This window comes from Pseudophryne corroboree, chromosome 8 (assembly GCF_028390025.1).
Source record: "Pseudophryne corroboree isolate aPseCor3 chromosome 8, aPseCor3.hap2, whole genome shotgun sequence".
Classification (NCBI taxonomy): Eukaryota; Metazoa; Chordata; class Amphibia; order Anura; family Myobatrachidae; genus Pseudophryne; species Pseudophryne corroboree.
Genome location: NC_086451.1, coordinates 477,886,091 through 477,899,982, shown reverse-complemented (window position 1 = coordinate 477,899,982; position 13,892 = coordinate 477,886,091). Strand labels below are relative to the sequence as shown.

Genomic DNA, 13,892 nt, shown 5'->3' with positions numbered 1-13,892 from the left:
GCTTTTTTTTTTTAAACTCATGTTGACCTTTTTTCATGTCGACCTATCACATGTCGACCTAACATCCATGTCAACCTGGCATCCCTGTCGACCTACAGCATGTCGACCAATAGTGGACCCAACGACCCATACCCTTCCATTCTTATGTTAGTTTGTCTGTTTTGGATACACTCTGACATCTTTCTTTTTAATAAATATTTAATAAAAATAACATTTTAATTCCTTACCTATCTTGTAATATTACTATTTTTCATAAGAGTGCGCCCAAACACGAGTCTTCTATTTTCTCTCTAGTTTGTGTAATCTTGATATCACATGATGATATCACCCTGCAGTATATTCCGGGGCTCTTTATACAACTGATTTATCATGAAAGCGAAGGAAAGCAAGTTCTCCCCCACTTAATCAGGTGCCCCCCATAATCCTGCTCAGGTTCTGCCTGGAATTAATACTCAGCACAATAAATAAAGTTGTATTTATGTCAAATTTACATGTGATAAAAATGCAAATGTTCTATGTCTATATTTTGGTAGCAGTCCTGTATGACATGCACTGCCTGCATTTCCATCAAACCACAGCCAGACCTGAGGCAGAATCAGCCACACACTGCAATCTTTCTAAAGTCTAAGAATATTCCTGCTCAAACTTTCTGCAAACCTGGGGAATAAAGGAATAATTTCTCCAGAGTCATCAGAAAATGCAGCAGCCCAGGATGTGACAGGCACTGGTGGCAGGCTAGCATGCAGCACCCCCTACCCCCACCCCCACCCCCACCCCAGCAGGCAGCCCAGGCAGCTCCTAGCCTCTGACTTGCTGCCTTGCATTCTGAATTGCAGGCTGGGCTCTCAGGAGATGGCTGTGAGCTGGGCTGTGTAAGAGATCTGTGTGTGAGCATCTGGCTGCTGCCACATGAGATACTTTCCTCCAGCACTAAGCTGATTTACTTGTTTCAGGTCTGACCTCATCCTCCTGTCAGTATGGGATCCCACCTACACAGTTAGCAGGAGCAGAGCCTAGGCATCACAGACACACAGGATGCAGGAACAGAGGGAGGACTGAATCCAGAGTGGCTCCCCGAGATACTGCTTCCATCTGCCAGGGTGCAGGTGGCTCTTCCCTGCGAGAAGATGTCAGTGTCTGGGAAGAAGGAGTTCGATGTGAAGCAGATCCTCCGGCTGCGCTGGAGGTGGTTCAGCCACCCCTCTCAGGGCTCTCCAGGATCTGGGGGGTACCTACAGGAAGGATATGAGCACAGGGGCACTCCGGTTCACAATAGGCTGAAGAGCCATTCGCGGGACAGGAACGGGCTGAAGAAGACCAGTAGCCCCGTGCACAACATACTGGCTCCGGTGCCTGGTCCCACTCCAGCCTACCAGCGCTCTGTCGGCTCCTGGCACCAGCAGAGCCTCATCCAGCACCTGCAGGCGGGCGAGGAGGTCCCCAAAGCCAGCACAGAGGAGAAGCTGGGGAGGGAGGAGGACAGCCGGGCACCGGAGGCGCAGATACCCCCCCAGGAGCACCCTGAGGCGGCCACTGACAGGTGAGAGCAGGGGCTGAGGTTCCTGGCTGGGGAACTGATACATTGTTTCCGCCGCGCGCCGCAACGTTCTGTTTACAAATACAATGTGCAACAATGTATCAAGAACTTTGTGCTGAGCGCGGGCGCCTGGGGAATAAACACTGTATCCATTCCTAGCGACCTGTATCCATTCCCAGCGACCTGTATCCATTCCCAGGGGCCTGTATCCATTCCCAGGGAGCTGTATCCATTCCCAGGGACCTGTATCCATTCCTAGCGACCTGTATCCATTCCTAGCGACCTGTATCCATTCCCAGCGACCTGTATCCATTCCTAGTGACCTGTATCCATTCCCAGGGAGCTGTATCCATTCCCAGGGACCTGTATCCATTCCTAGCGACCTGTATCCATTCCTAGCGACCTGTATCCATTCCTAGTGACCTGTATCCATTCCCAGGGAGCTGTATCCATTCCCAGGGAGCTGTATCCATTCCCAGGGGCCTGTATCCATTCCTAGCGACCTGTATCCATTCCTAGCGACCTGTATCCATTCCTAGCGACCTGTATCCATTCCCAGGGACCTGCACCCATTCCCAGGGAGCTGTATCCATTCCTAGAGACCTGTATCCATTCCCAGGGACCTGCACCCATTCCCAGGGTCCTGTATCCATTCCCAGGGACCTGCATCCATTCCCAGGGTCCTGTATCCATTCCCAGGGACCTGCATCCATTCCCAGGGACCTGAATCCATTCATAAAACCTAATCAGCAGTGGACCAGTATTAGTTACCTGTTTGGGTAATGAATGCAAAATGCAGAGGGGTAAGATGGAGGAGGAGGACGAGCAGATTGTTTACAGAGGTCTGGTCATTTATCTAAAGCCGATTAACCTTGAACTATGTAAAAAATGGGAGAACTTCTCATAGGAATTGTATGAGAGAGAGAGAGAGAGAGAGAGAGGAGCACAGTATATCTGTGCTATCTGTGTCTTTGCAGCTGTCTTGATACAATCAGACCAGTGATTCATAAGACATGATGCTGTTCTGGAGCACATGCAGTTGGCTGCACTTGTGTATTCTGATTCATGGTTGTATAGAGGATGGCGGAGCACCCCCCCCCCCCCCCCCACCTCCCCTGTGCAGGTATATCCCCCAGTGTGCTGAGATGCAGGGGCAGTAATGTGTACAGTATGGGTTGTTACACTTGCTGGGACAATGCAGAATGTAATGTTTGTGCAGTGGCAGAGAGTGCACAGGATGCAGGGCTGGTCAGGAAGAGGTCACACAATGCCTCAAGTTATCAGCCAGTCCCCTCCCTAGATTTCTTCCTGGGGTAATGTCTAACAAGATCCCAAACACCAGATAAGGCTGCAACAATATTTCATGTGCAACAAACATGAGTGATGCAAAAAATCACCTCTCTCTCTCCCCCCTCCTCCCTCTCTCTCTCTCTCTCTCTCTCTCTCTCTCTCTCTCTCTTTATGATGCTGGAGACAGGAAAGTGTCAGTGTCCCCATATTACTTCTGTAAGGAAAGTTTGGCTATTTGTGGTTTTGCAATATTGGACAATACAACATTAGAAGTGTCCAAGTTCTCAATAATAGACAACACAGTATAACTGTGAAAACTTTCTGCCAATCAATGAAAAATACTTGTGCAGTTTACATTGATTGTCCTGCAGGACAGATAACTTAGTTCCGCAATCACATTATTGGTTAAAAAAAAAAAAAAAAAAAGGTATTTGTATTATTTTTGTAAAGTGAAAGTGAGTTTTCTTACTGATATATGTTATTTGTGTCAAAAGAGGCCAATGAGATGCAGTGTATCCTTGTTTTAAGAATAATAATTGCATAACACTGTACAAGTGTTATTTACACTCTCATACAAAGTAACAGTCTAGATTTCTGGTGCTCAGAATATTGGGCAGTAGGACAGCAGGGGAGACCGCAGGTTTCTGGCTCAGCTAATAATCACCAAATTCTTCATATTAAACAACAGGACTGGATACTATTATTGGTTAATGTGATTTATTGTTATTGTCCAGACTAATAGAGTTATATGATTAATCAGTTATTGAGCATTACGCAAGGTACTAAGAGCATTAAGGGGTACTTTCAGATGCTCACTGGTCTTAATATCTGTAAATTAATGATAGTACAGTGACAGAAAGGACTCACTCTGATGTACAGTATAAATAAACGAAACAGTTCTGGGGTTCATAGAACATTAGGAGGTTATTTTATAGCTAGATTTTAGCAACCAATAGCTTGCTGGAACTTGTAGTTCCATGACAATTGTGCAGCTGGAGTTTACCTTGGTATGGTATTCTTTTTCTTTCAGGCTGAATTGCATCATTTTTTTTTTTATTATTATTTATTTATTTATTTATTTTTGTGGGGGTCCTCAAATAGCCCCTCTGATATTGTCACTTTAGCTTCAGCAGTACTTTAATTCTCCCTTCCACAAAGGCTTCCACCCCATAATAACTGCAGCGGTGCAGCCAGGCTGGTATGGAGGCACGTGGGCTCTGTGAATTAATCATAGCACTAAAGCTGTGTATTTCTCCTGTACACAGGAAAGTGAGAACAGGAAGGGGCTGGTGACATTAAGATTAAAGAGTGCAGGCTGCCTTTGCTGATGGGCCTGGGGAATAGAAGTTCGGAGGTCTCCTGATTGTGTCAGGGAGACTGGAGATACTGTGGTTTGGATACTGTTGTGTTGCAGCCTGATAGAAGTGTCTGGTGTGTGTTGATAAGGACGTGGAACATTACAGAGCAGCAGGTTCGCATCTGTTTAGATGTATACATGGATAAGTAGCAGAAACAGGTAATAGAGCAGGGACTGGTGGCGATAACGCCATTTATAGTGGCTTGCTGTGAAAATAGAGCGCATTTATCTCAGAAAGAGAAACATATAGAACACACATCAGATTAGAAATACATTGTGCAGGTTGCAGCAGGAGGAGGTGGCTGGGAAAGGTGGTGCAAGATCTAATTTGAGACTTTTTGCACCTTCTGACACATCTGTCAATGCACATTGTCTTGGATTTGTGATATTTTTGTAAACATTACTCCCAGTGCAGTTCTAGGGCCCTTCACGAGCCCCCACTCCAGCGCATGTACTGTCACATGTGCTACAAAGGGGGGAGCAGGAAGCTGGGCTTCTGGCACTTCCTAAGAATAGTCTGGGGCCTCCATACAGGAAGGTGCCTTCTGGCCTGGGCAGAAGGTCACCATCAACAGGAATCCCGGCCATGCCCAATAATTGTCCTGTCAACTGCAATCAGATCATTATCAGTCATCACAGTTATTATGGGGACAATTTCTCGATACCGGCTGTAGTATCTCAGGGGTTGTGGTCAGCATTGGTGGGAGATTTATACCCCTTTCAGACTAGCAAAAATTTCCTGGCTTATTGCACATGAATGCGCATGAACCGAGGATTTTGCTTAGTCTGAAAGGGTCCTAAAGGAATATCCTAGGTCAAGCGTCCCAGCATTTCATCCCAGGACGCGACCTGGGTTGAAGCCAGAATCGACCTGGGATGGGTGCAGTGTGAACGGGTAAGCCGGGTCATGGTGAGCCGGCACCCGTTCTCTGCATAGGAGGAGGCGGTGCTTGGAGATGATCATTTCCAAGCACCGCCTCCTGTAGTGTTGGCAGTGACGTCACCAACCCGGCAATATACCGTGTTGGGCTTCAAGTCTGAAAGGGGTCTCAAGCCGGCTCACACCCGGGAAGCACCTGTGTACAAATTCCCGGTGCGACCCGGCTCTGTAAGTCTGAAAGGGGTATTATTAAAGCTTGGAAAGAGATGAAGTGGAGAAAGAGTAAGAACCAACTAATGAGCCTCTCTCATGTTATAGGCTGGGTTTTAAAAAAACGACTGAAGCTGATTGGTTGGCACTTTATCTCTCTCCACTATATCTTCCTTTGATAAATCTCCCCCAGGTGAGAAATTTGACTAGAGCTGGTGTCATACAGGCAGTTGCTCGACTATGAAGAAGAGATAGTAATTGTATTGTAGAGATCTAGACATTTCAGTGAAAGTAACAAAGAAGAAGAGATGGCTGATAAGCAGACACAATAGCGGTCATCTGTTCATGGATCTTTGGTCTATTTTGGGAGCAAATAAATCCACAGAAGCATTGTCACCGGTCATTCCTTCCTGCTGTCTCCATGAAAATGTCAGGAAATAATAAGATACTTCTCTCCAAAACCAGAATATATTTATTATTGATATGTAGATTACATTGATTGATTGATTGATTGATTGATTGATTAGTTGGGATTGGTCACTGGTATGTTTAGGGTTGTCAGAGGTGCTCTCATTGCCTGTAGCAGCGATACATGTCTGCTGTAACCGCCATCTGAAGTTCTTGCTCGGTACTAACCTTGTAAATGTGGATCACCCTTGTCTGTTGACTGCCTCGACCTCTGTTTGCTTACCATCCACCCTGTCTGCCACCCATTCTGAACTCTGCTTGTGTATTGACCATTTTTGCCTGCTACCTACCCTGCTTGTATTTTGTCCATTCTTGTCTCCTGCCTGTCTTGACCTCTGCTTGTTTACCTTCCACCTTGTCTGACGCCTGTCCTGAAATCTGCTTGTGATTTTGAACATTTTTGTCTGCTGAACCCACCCTCCCCTAAATCTCCTTGAATAATGGCCATACTTGTTTGCTACCTGCCTTGACCTCTGTTTGTTTACAGTCCATGCAGTCTATTTTTAATGGGCACTATGTAATTCTTGATAATAAATTGAATGTGTTAGTTTTAGGATTTAAGGAAGCCAGCTTATGGGGTTCAATTTGATATGGTGGATGGGCCCATTTTTGGCCAACCATGTGCTAAGAACCTCAGTTATACCCTATGTTAATTCAAAGAGTACATTCTAATTATTTTGACTATCAGTATTCTGAGAGTGTGCACCTGCATTTTCTTTTTACTTGTAGAGTACCACAAATCTCAGCATGGTAGCAACTCTTATTTTTAAGATTAGAGTGTGCAGTCCAAGTCACATTTTTTTGTTTACAGTCTGCCTGTCTTGACCTTTGCTGAAGACTTCACTAACAGCTGCCTGTCTCCCTGATTTTTCGTCTTGTTATCCGACCAATAGTTGCAGGTCTGATTCCACTTCTGCTAGTCATCTCCAGCATACCCTGATATATACCACGGTGCTCTGGGTTTAGACTCCTGTCCTGCACAATGTCAGCATCAAGTCAGGGGCTACTGGCCTTGTGGCACATCCCCATCTATATATATGCCAGCTACTGACGGGCGAGTGGGCAGACAAACAGCAAGCTGGGAGGCTGCACTAATCGCCCAGTCCTGTGTGGCCAGACCAGCCCAACAAGCCATCAGCCGTACCGGCTCTGTGCGAACACAATTGGGATGCATGTGTGGTGCAACTTGTGTGGCAACAAAAAAATCTCTACACTTTGCCCGACGACAGCAATGCGTTCACCGATGAATAAGGCCCTGGATGTGAGTTATAAAGGTTTCTTAGGAGGCTGGGATCCCGTTCATGTACGCCGAATAAGGCCCTGGATGTGAGTTATAAAGGTTTCTTAGGAGGCTGGGATCCCGTTCACGTACGCCGAATAAGGCCCTGGATGTGAGTTATAAAGGTTTCTTAGGAGGCTGGGATCCCGTTCACGTACGCCGAATAAGGCCCTGGATGTGAGTTATAAAGGTTTCTTAGGAGGCTGGGATCCCGTTCACGTACGCCCCTGACGCCCCATGTTTTGCCGATTTCTGACCCAGCCCATGTAGGATAAGTCACCTGTGCATGATTGAAGAAGTCATGAAGCTGGGGACTGGAGTTGAGGCCTTAATTGATCATTGTAATTCATTTTTCTGCAGCCTTATAGTAAGAAAATAAATACAAATGAATCTTGTTATAGTCTCTGCAACAATAAGGAGCCCTGTATATCAATGTGGTGAAGAGCCCTTTTCCCAGCTATAGGGCTCATTATCACATTACCAACACCCACCTACTTTGTTGATCTACCTTCTGAAGGTCCAAGTGGCAAGAGTGTGGGACAGCTTGATTTGCATCACCGCATCCTTGCATCTACTGTGATGTATTGTGATCCATAGCATGGTGCAGGAGAGGCAATGCTATAATGGCGCAATTCTCTGTAAAATGCATCGCCAAGCCTGAACTCCCCCTATACTAGGGAAGTTGGTGGGATGTGGGACGGTCTGCTAATCTTGCGGAAATCAAGGATGGCTACAAGTTTTCACAGAATAAGGCATTTATTTTAATGCAAACATTTTTTTGGAAAACACACAATGATGATTTCAGAGTGTACAGCTGCACCATGACATATAACTCATCTCATTACACATGGTTCCAGCTGGTAATCTGCAATCAGAACACCCATCGCCGCCCAGTGTCAGCGCCAGTGTGCTGGAGACACAGAACTGGCTTATTTCCCCATAATTGCTTTGGCAGAGAACATGTAGGAAGCAGCATCTCTAATACCAGCCACAGAGAGGAGGTGTAGCGCAGCGATATGACCCTCTCACTGCGAAGGCAATCTCTCCCGCCTGCTGATCCTACTGCCCAGCGGTAATAAGACCTTCTAGAAGATAATAAGCTAGAATCCGATTGGTTGCTACAGTGTGAGCAACTTCTCCGCTTTATCTCTCTCCAAGATTTGATAATCTCCCCCATAGTTTGTGATCCCCACAACATGTCGGAAGATAAAATTGTTGCGTTGGGCGGTATAATGTCCTGGCAGTTAATAAATATATTTTGGTTTTGTTTGTTATTAGATTTGTTCTGTGAATTGCTACAGTGATCAGTCCACCAGCTACTCAGATAGTTATATATTCCATATTCTACCCCAGTGACCACTAAACAACAGCACCATAACATCAGTCTCTAAGCAGCAATATATACAGTAGTGGAGGGATCATCCATCATCACCTGCTGGTCACATTTGGTATTGCAGCACCTTTACCCGAGGTGTGATTAGGTTCACCTGATAAATCTTGCTTTAAATTGGAAACATATCCTTGGAAAGTTGGATCACACAAAGCTGTTTCCGCACAGCCTTCATCATGTTTCCCATTTCACTGTGGAATTTTCCATGTTTCCTACTGGAAGAATTTGGCCCTAAGCATCAAATGTCCCAATGTCAGTTTCATTCTGCCCAGAATTCACCCTCCCCCCCCCCCCAACAAATCAATGAAAACATAGACACAGTGCTGCATTAAACTACTGTAAAAAGATTCAACTATTGTAACAAAAAACAAATGTGAATCCCTCTGCCGGATTGGCAGACAGAGGCCTTTGGGGGAGGGACAGGGGTGGGGGCAGGAGTGGACACCATTGAGGCCAAGTTTCCTTGACCTTGCAAGCCGCCCTGAGACGACAAACCTGAGTAAGCTCAAGCTTGCTCAGCCTGCCGTCACAAATGAACATTGCGACCGATAGTTGCTGACGGTTTTGGAACTGCAATCCTTACTGAATTAGGCCCAAAGTCATCGCAACACCTTTTAGTTGTTAGCAGTAAATACAGCAAGATGTGCAATATCCAAATACTGTGCAAAACAGTGATCCGGAGGCAAAGCACAAAGGCTGTCAGGCCGGAACGTTGCTCCAATGCAAAATGGACTGTCACGCTGAAAATCCAATCTGCAGAAAATCTTTTCTGTGGTGAGAGGGAACGTTTCCTGCAAGGTTATTTCCTCTCCATTGTAATAAAACATATATTATTCTTCATGAAGGCTGACTATTCCTCACATAGTCTGGCAGTTTTCTAATGTGCGAGTGCTGCAGATCAGGAGTAGCTGTATAAATACCCGGAGGTCCAACACATTACACCCGTGTTCTCTACTATTTTAATAAAAATGTAGAATCAACATTTTTCATGTGACAAGTTTCTACCTAGAGCACGAGCCAGTCTGCAAGAGCGGGGTATACAGAGAGATGGCACAGTTCTGTATTCAGACGTATAAGCACAGCATGAGAGAGCATAGGTGTGTGTGTCTGTCTATCTATCTATCTATCTACAGTGCATCCGGAAAGTATTCACAGCGCTTCACTTTTTTCCACAATTTGTTATGTTACAGCCTTATTCCAAAATAGAATAAATTTATTTTTTCCCTCAAATTTCTACACACAATACCCCATAATGACAACGTGAAAAAAGTTTTTTTATGGTTTCGCAAATTTATTTAAAAAAAAAAACTAAGAAATCACATGTACAAAAGTATTCACAGCCTTTGCCATGAAGCTCAAAATTGAGCTCAGGTGCATCCTGTTTCCATTGATCATCCTTGAGATGTTCCTACAGCTTAATTGGAGTCCACCTGTGGTAAATTCAGTTGATTGGACATGATTTGGAAAGGCACACACCTGTCTATATAAGGTCCCACACTTGACAGTGCATGTCTGAGCACAAACCAAGCATGAAGTCAAAGGAATTGTCTGTAGACCTCCGAGACAGGATTGTCTCGAGGCACAAAACTGGGGAAGGGTAAAGAAAAATATCTGCTGCTTTGAAGGTTCCAATGAGGCACAGTGGCCTCCATCATCCATAAATGGAAGAAGTTCAGAACCACCAGGACTCTTCCTAGAGCTGGCCGTCCGTCTAAACTGAGCATTTGGGGGAGAAGGGCCCTAGTCAGGGAGGTGACTAAGAACCCGATGGTCATCTGTCAGAGCTGCAGCATTCCTCTGTGGAGAGAGGAGAACCTTCCGTAAGGACAACCATCTCTGCAGCAATCCACCAATCAGTCCTGTATGGTAGAGTGGCTAAACGGAAGCCACTCCTTAGTAAAAAGCACATGGCAGCCCGCCTGGAGTTTGCCAAAGTGCACCTGAAGTATTCTCAGACCATGAGAAACAAAATTCTCTGGTCTGATGAGACAAAGATTGAACACTTTGGCGTGAATGGCAGGCGTCATGTTTGGAGGAAACCAGGCACCACTCATCACCAGGCCAATACCATCCCTACAGTGAAGCATGGTGGTGGCAGCATCATGCTGTGGGGATGTTTTTCAGCGGCAGGAACTGGGAGACTACTCAGTATAGAGGGAAAGATGAATGCAGCAATGTACAGAGACATCCTGGATGAAAACCTGCTCCAGAGCGCTCTTGACCTCAGACTGGGGCGACGGTTCATCTTTCAGCAGGACAACGACCCTAAGCACGCAGCCAAGATATCAATGGAGTGGCTTCAGGACAACTCTGTGAATGTCCTTGAGGAGCCCAGACTTGAATCCGATTGAACATCTCTGGAGAGATCTGAAAATGGCTGTGCACCGACGCTTCTCATCCAATTCTGATGGAGCTTGAGAGGTGCTGCAAAGAGGAATGGGCGAAACTGCCCAAAGATAGGTGTGCCAAGCTTGTGGCATCATATTCAAAAAGACTTGAGGCTGTAATTGCTGCCAAAGCTGCATCAACAAAGTATTGAGCAAAGGCTGTGAATACTTATGTACATGTGATCTCTTAGTTTTATATTTTGAATAAATTTGCAAAAGTCTAAAAAAAAAACTTTTTTCACATTGTCATTATGGGGTATTGTGTGTAGAATTTTGAGGGGAAAAATGAATCTATTTCTTACTTTATCTCTCACCACTTTATCTCTAAACAAGAATTAGTACATCTACCCCTTGGTGTATTTACAAACCTTTGTACATGTAGGTGGCGGTTAACGAGTTGATATATTTCTGTGTATGATTTGTATAACTGTGGCTGTTGTGTTGGAATAGCATTAAATCTTCTTGTGAGAGATGATTTGACAGATGTTTGTACTGGTAGAACGCATCCATTCTTGCCCTTTAAGAAATGACCAAAGGCTCACACTCTTTTACTCAAGGTTCATGGATCATTATCACATCCTATTTTAATGGCGAGCACGGACTGTTGCCTCACGTCTTAGCATGGTATCCTCCAACATGAAACACAAGTGTTTAACCTTCTCCAGGCCAGCCCCAGTATATGCGCAGTGGGTGGGAGCTCATAAATAACCAATGCACTATAAATATTCACCGGCTTATAATGGCGGCTACAGTATGTGCATCATCATGTTTGGACCCTAGACTGGCAGTGACAGATCAATATGCCAACACTAGGCATTCATAGTGAACACCTGGTGCTAGCCCATACTGTACCCGACGCCATCTGTCCTTAATTTAACGAGACAGTCCTGATTTTTGAAGGCTGAGATTGCAATGATGTGGTTGTAACTTTGTCCAAGGTGGGCATTTCTGAGGTAATTAGGAGGGATTTGGGCGGAGTCAGGATTTATAGTTTGTCTTGTATTTATAAACCAACCTGGCAACATGACTCTGCCCCTGGGGATTGCATTGGTTGTGGGATTGCCCATTTCCTGTGGGATTGGCCATTTCCTGTGGGATTGACCATTTTCCTGTCTCACTTGCCACTAGTACTGTTAGACTCTGCTGGATCTATTCGCAGCGTAGGTACCATAAGACCCAGATAACACTGGGTTTAATAGTATTTGTATGCAGGGATATGTCACAGCTTTCTCTTATAACAGTTTCTCTCTGAAGTGTATCAAAACGCAGCTTTTTATTCTTATATTTTTTTAAATGTAATAAGAAATTATGTATCAAACAAAGTACGCAACATAGAAAAAGTAAAAAAAAAATATGTGTATACTGTATTATGGCACTAATAAATGGGCCCCGGATATTTAGGATCTAAAAACCTAAAGGTTTTTTTCAATCCATGTTTTAGGATTATGTAGGTTTTCAAAATTTCAGCTTAGGAATTTATATGTCGTATGAAAATAAAACAAAACCAGGCAACATATCATTATGTGTGACGCCGCGCCTTTGTTACAGCTGCATCCGGCTGCGTCCTTGCAGCTGCGTTTGCTCCAGCGATGCGCTATGCCGCGGGAGGCTGTCATCCATTTGCAGCAGCGGTTACTCCATAGAAGCGAATGGAAGGTGGGTGCCTGCGTATTCTCGCACCTGCGATTCTTGGGAGATGGAAGACACACTGCGTACGCTACACAGCAACGCTGCGACAGGACACATCTGCATGTATGAATTACCTGTGAAAACTACTCATTCCGCACATTTCCACAGTTACTTTATATAGTTTCAACTTAAGGAACTGAGGGCTTAATTCAGACCTGACTGCTGTTGTGCGAAATCGCATAGCGGCTGATTATCGAATGACTGCGAATGCGTATGCACCGCAATGCACAGGCGTGAGCCCAAACAGCGGCAGAATGGTGCAAAAATTTGAATCTCACGAGCGTACGCAAGGTGATTGACAGGAAGAGGACGTTTGGGGGTGGTAACCATCCGTTTTCTGGGAGTGTCAGGGAAAACGCAGGCGTCCCAAGCGTTTTCAGGGCGGGTTTGTGATGTCAGCTCTGGCCCCCGATCAGCCTGTTCTCATCGCACTGTAGGAGTAAGTCCTGGTCTGAGCGCAGACTGGAAAAATCATTAGATGGGGAGTAATGGGCCCTACACACTGGCCGATCCGCCGCCGAGCTGCCCGACGGTGGATACGGCCGACGAGCGACCCGGCGGCAGGGGGGCAGTGACGGGGGAGTGAAGTTTCTTCACTCCCCCCGTCACGCGGCTCCATTGAAGTGCAGGCAAATATAGACGAGATCGTCCATATTGGCCTGCATGCACAGCCGACGGGGGACCAGCGATGAATGAGCGTGGGGCCGCGCATCGTTCATCGCTGGAGCCTCCACACTGAAAGATATGAATGAGTTCTCGTTCATTTATGAACGAGATCGTTCATATCTTTCAAACAAATCGGGCAGTGTGTAGGGCCTATAAGTTGCAAACGGATTTGCAGATGTCCGCTGCCTGGCGAAGTTTTTGCACGGCGTGCGCATGCATTCACTCACTTGCATGGGGCGGGTTTTCACTCTCTGTGGGCGGCGACTATCTGATTGCAGACCTCTGCAAATTTGCAGAGGAGAGATCAGGTCTGAATTATGCGCAGAATTCGGCCTTTTTAGGTTCTAACAGTTAAAATAGGTCATTTTAGGTCCTGTATGTTATTCCCTGGCAGATAAAAGGAAACTGACATTTTGAATATAATAGGAAAGGATTAGAATAGGTTAGAACCTTAAGCATCTTGGGCTTAATAACAACCATAAGGAACCTCTAGAAGGAACCTCTGTAAAACGGGATCCGGTCTGAAGATCGACAGTGTCTAGGTCGACAATGTTTAGGTCGACCACTATAGGTCGACAGTCACTAGGTCGACATGGATGGAAGGTCGACAGGGTTTCTAGGTCGACATGTGCTAGGTCGACAGGTCTAAAGGTCGACATGAGTTTTTCACATTTTTTTTTGGGGATTTTTTCATACTTAACGATCCACGTGGACTACGATTGGAACGGTAAAGTGTGCC

General features: G+C 45.5%; 1 protein-coding gene across 1 annotated transcript in view; it reads left to right on the top strand.

The window, feature by feature from the left end:
• Positions 1 to 805: 805 nt before the first annotated feature.
• KLHL4 (kelch like family member 4) overlaps positions 806 to 13,892 on the top strand; it is a 299,589-nt gene continuing 286,502 nt past the window's right edge. The window contains exon 1 of the mRNA XM_063938383.1: positions 806 to 1,540. Coding sequence (XP_063794453.1) covers positions 1,128 to 1,540 — 413 coding nt within the window. The 5' untranslated portion in view covers positions 806 to 1,127. The remainder of the gene's footprint in view (positions 1,541 to 13,892) is intronic.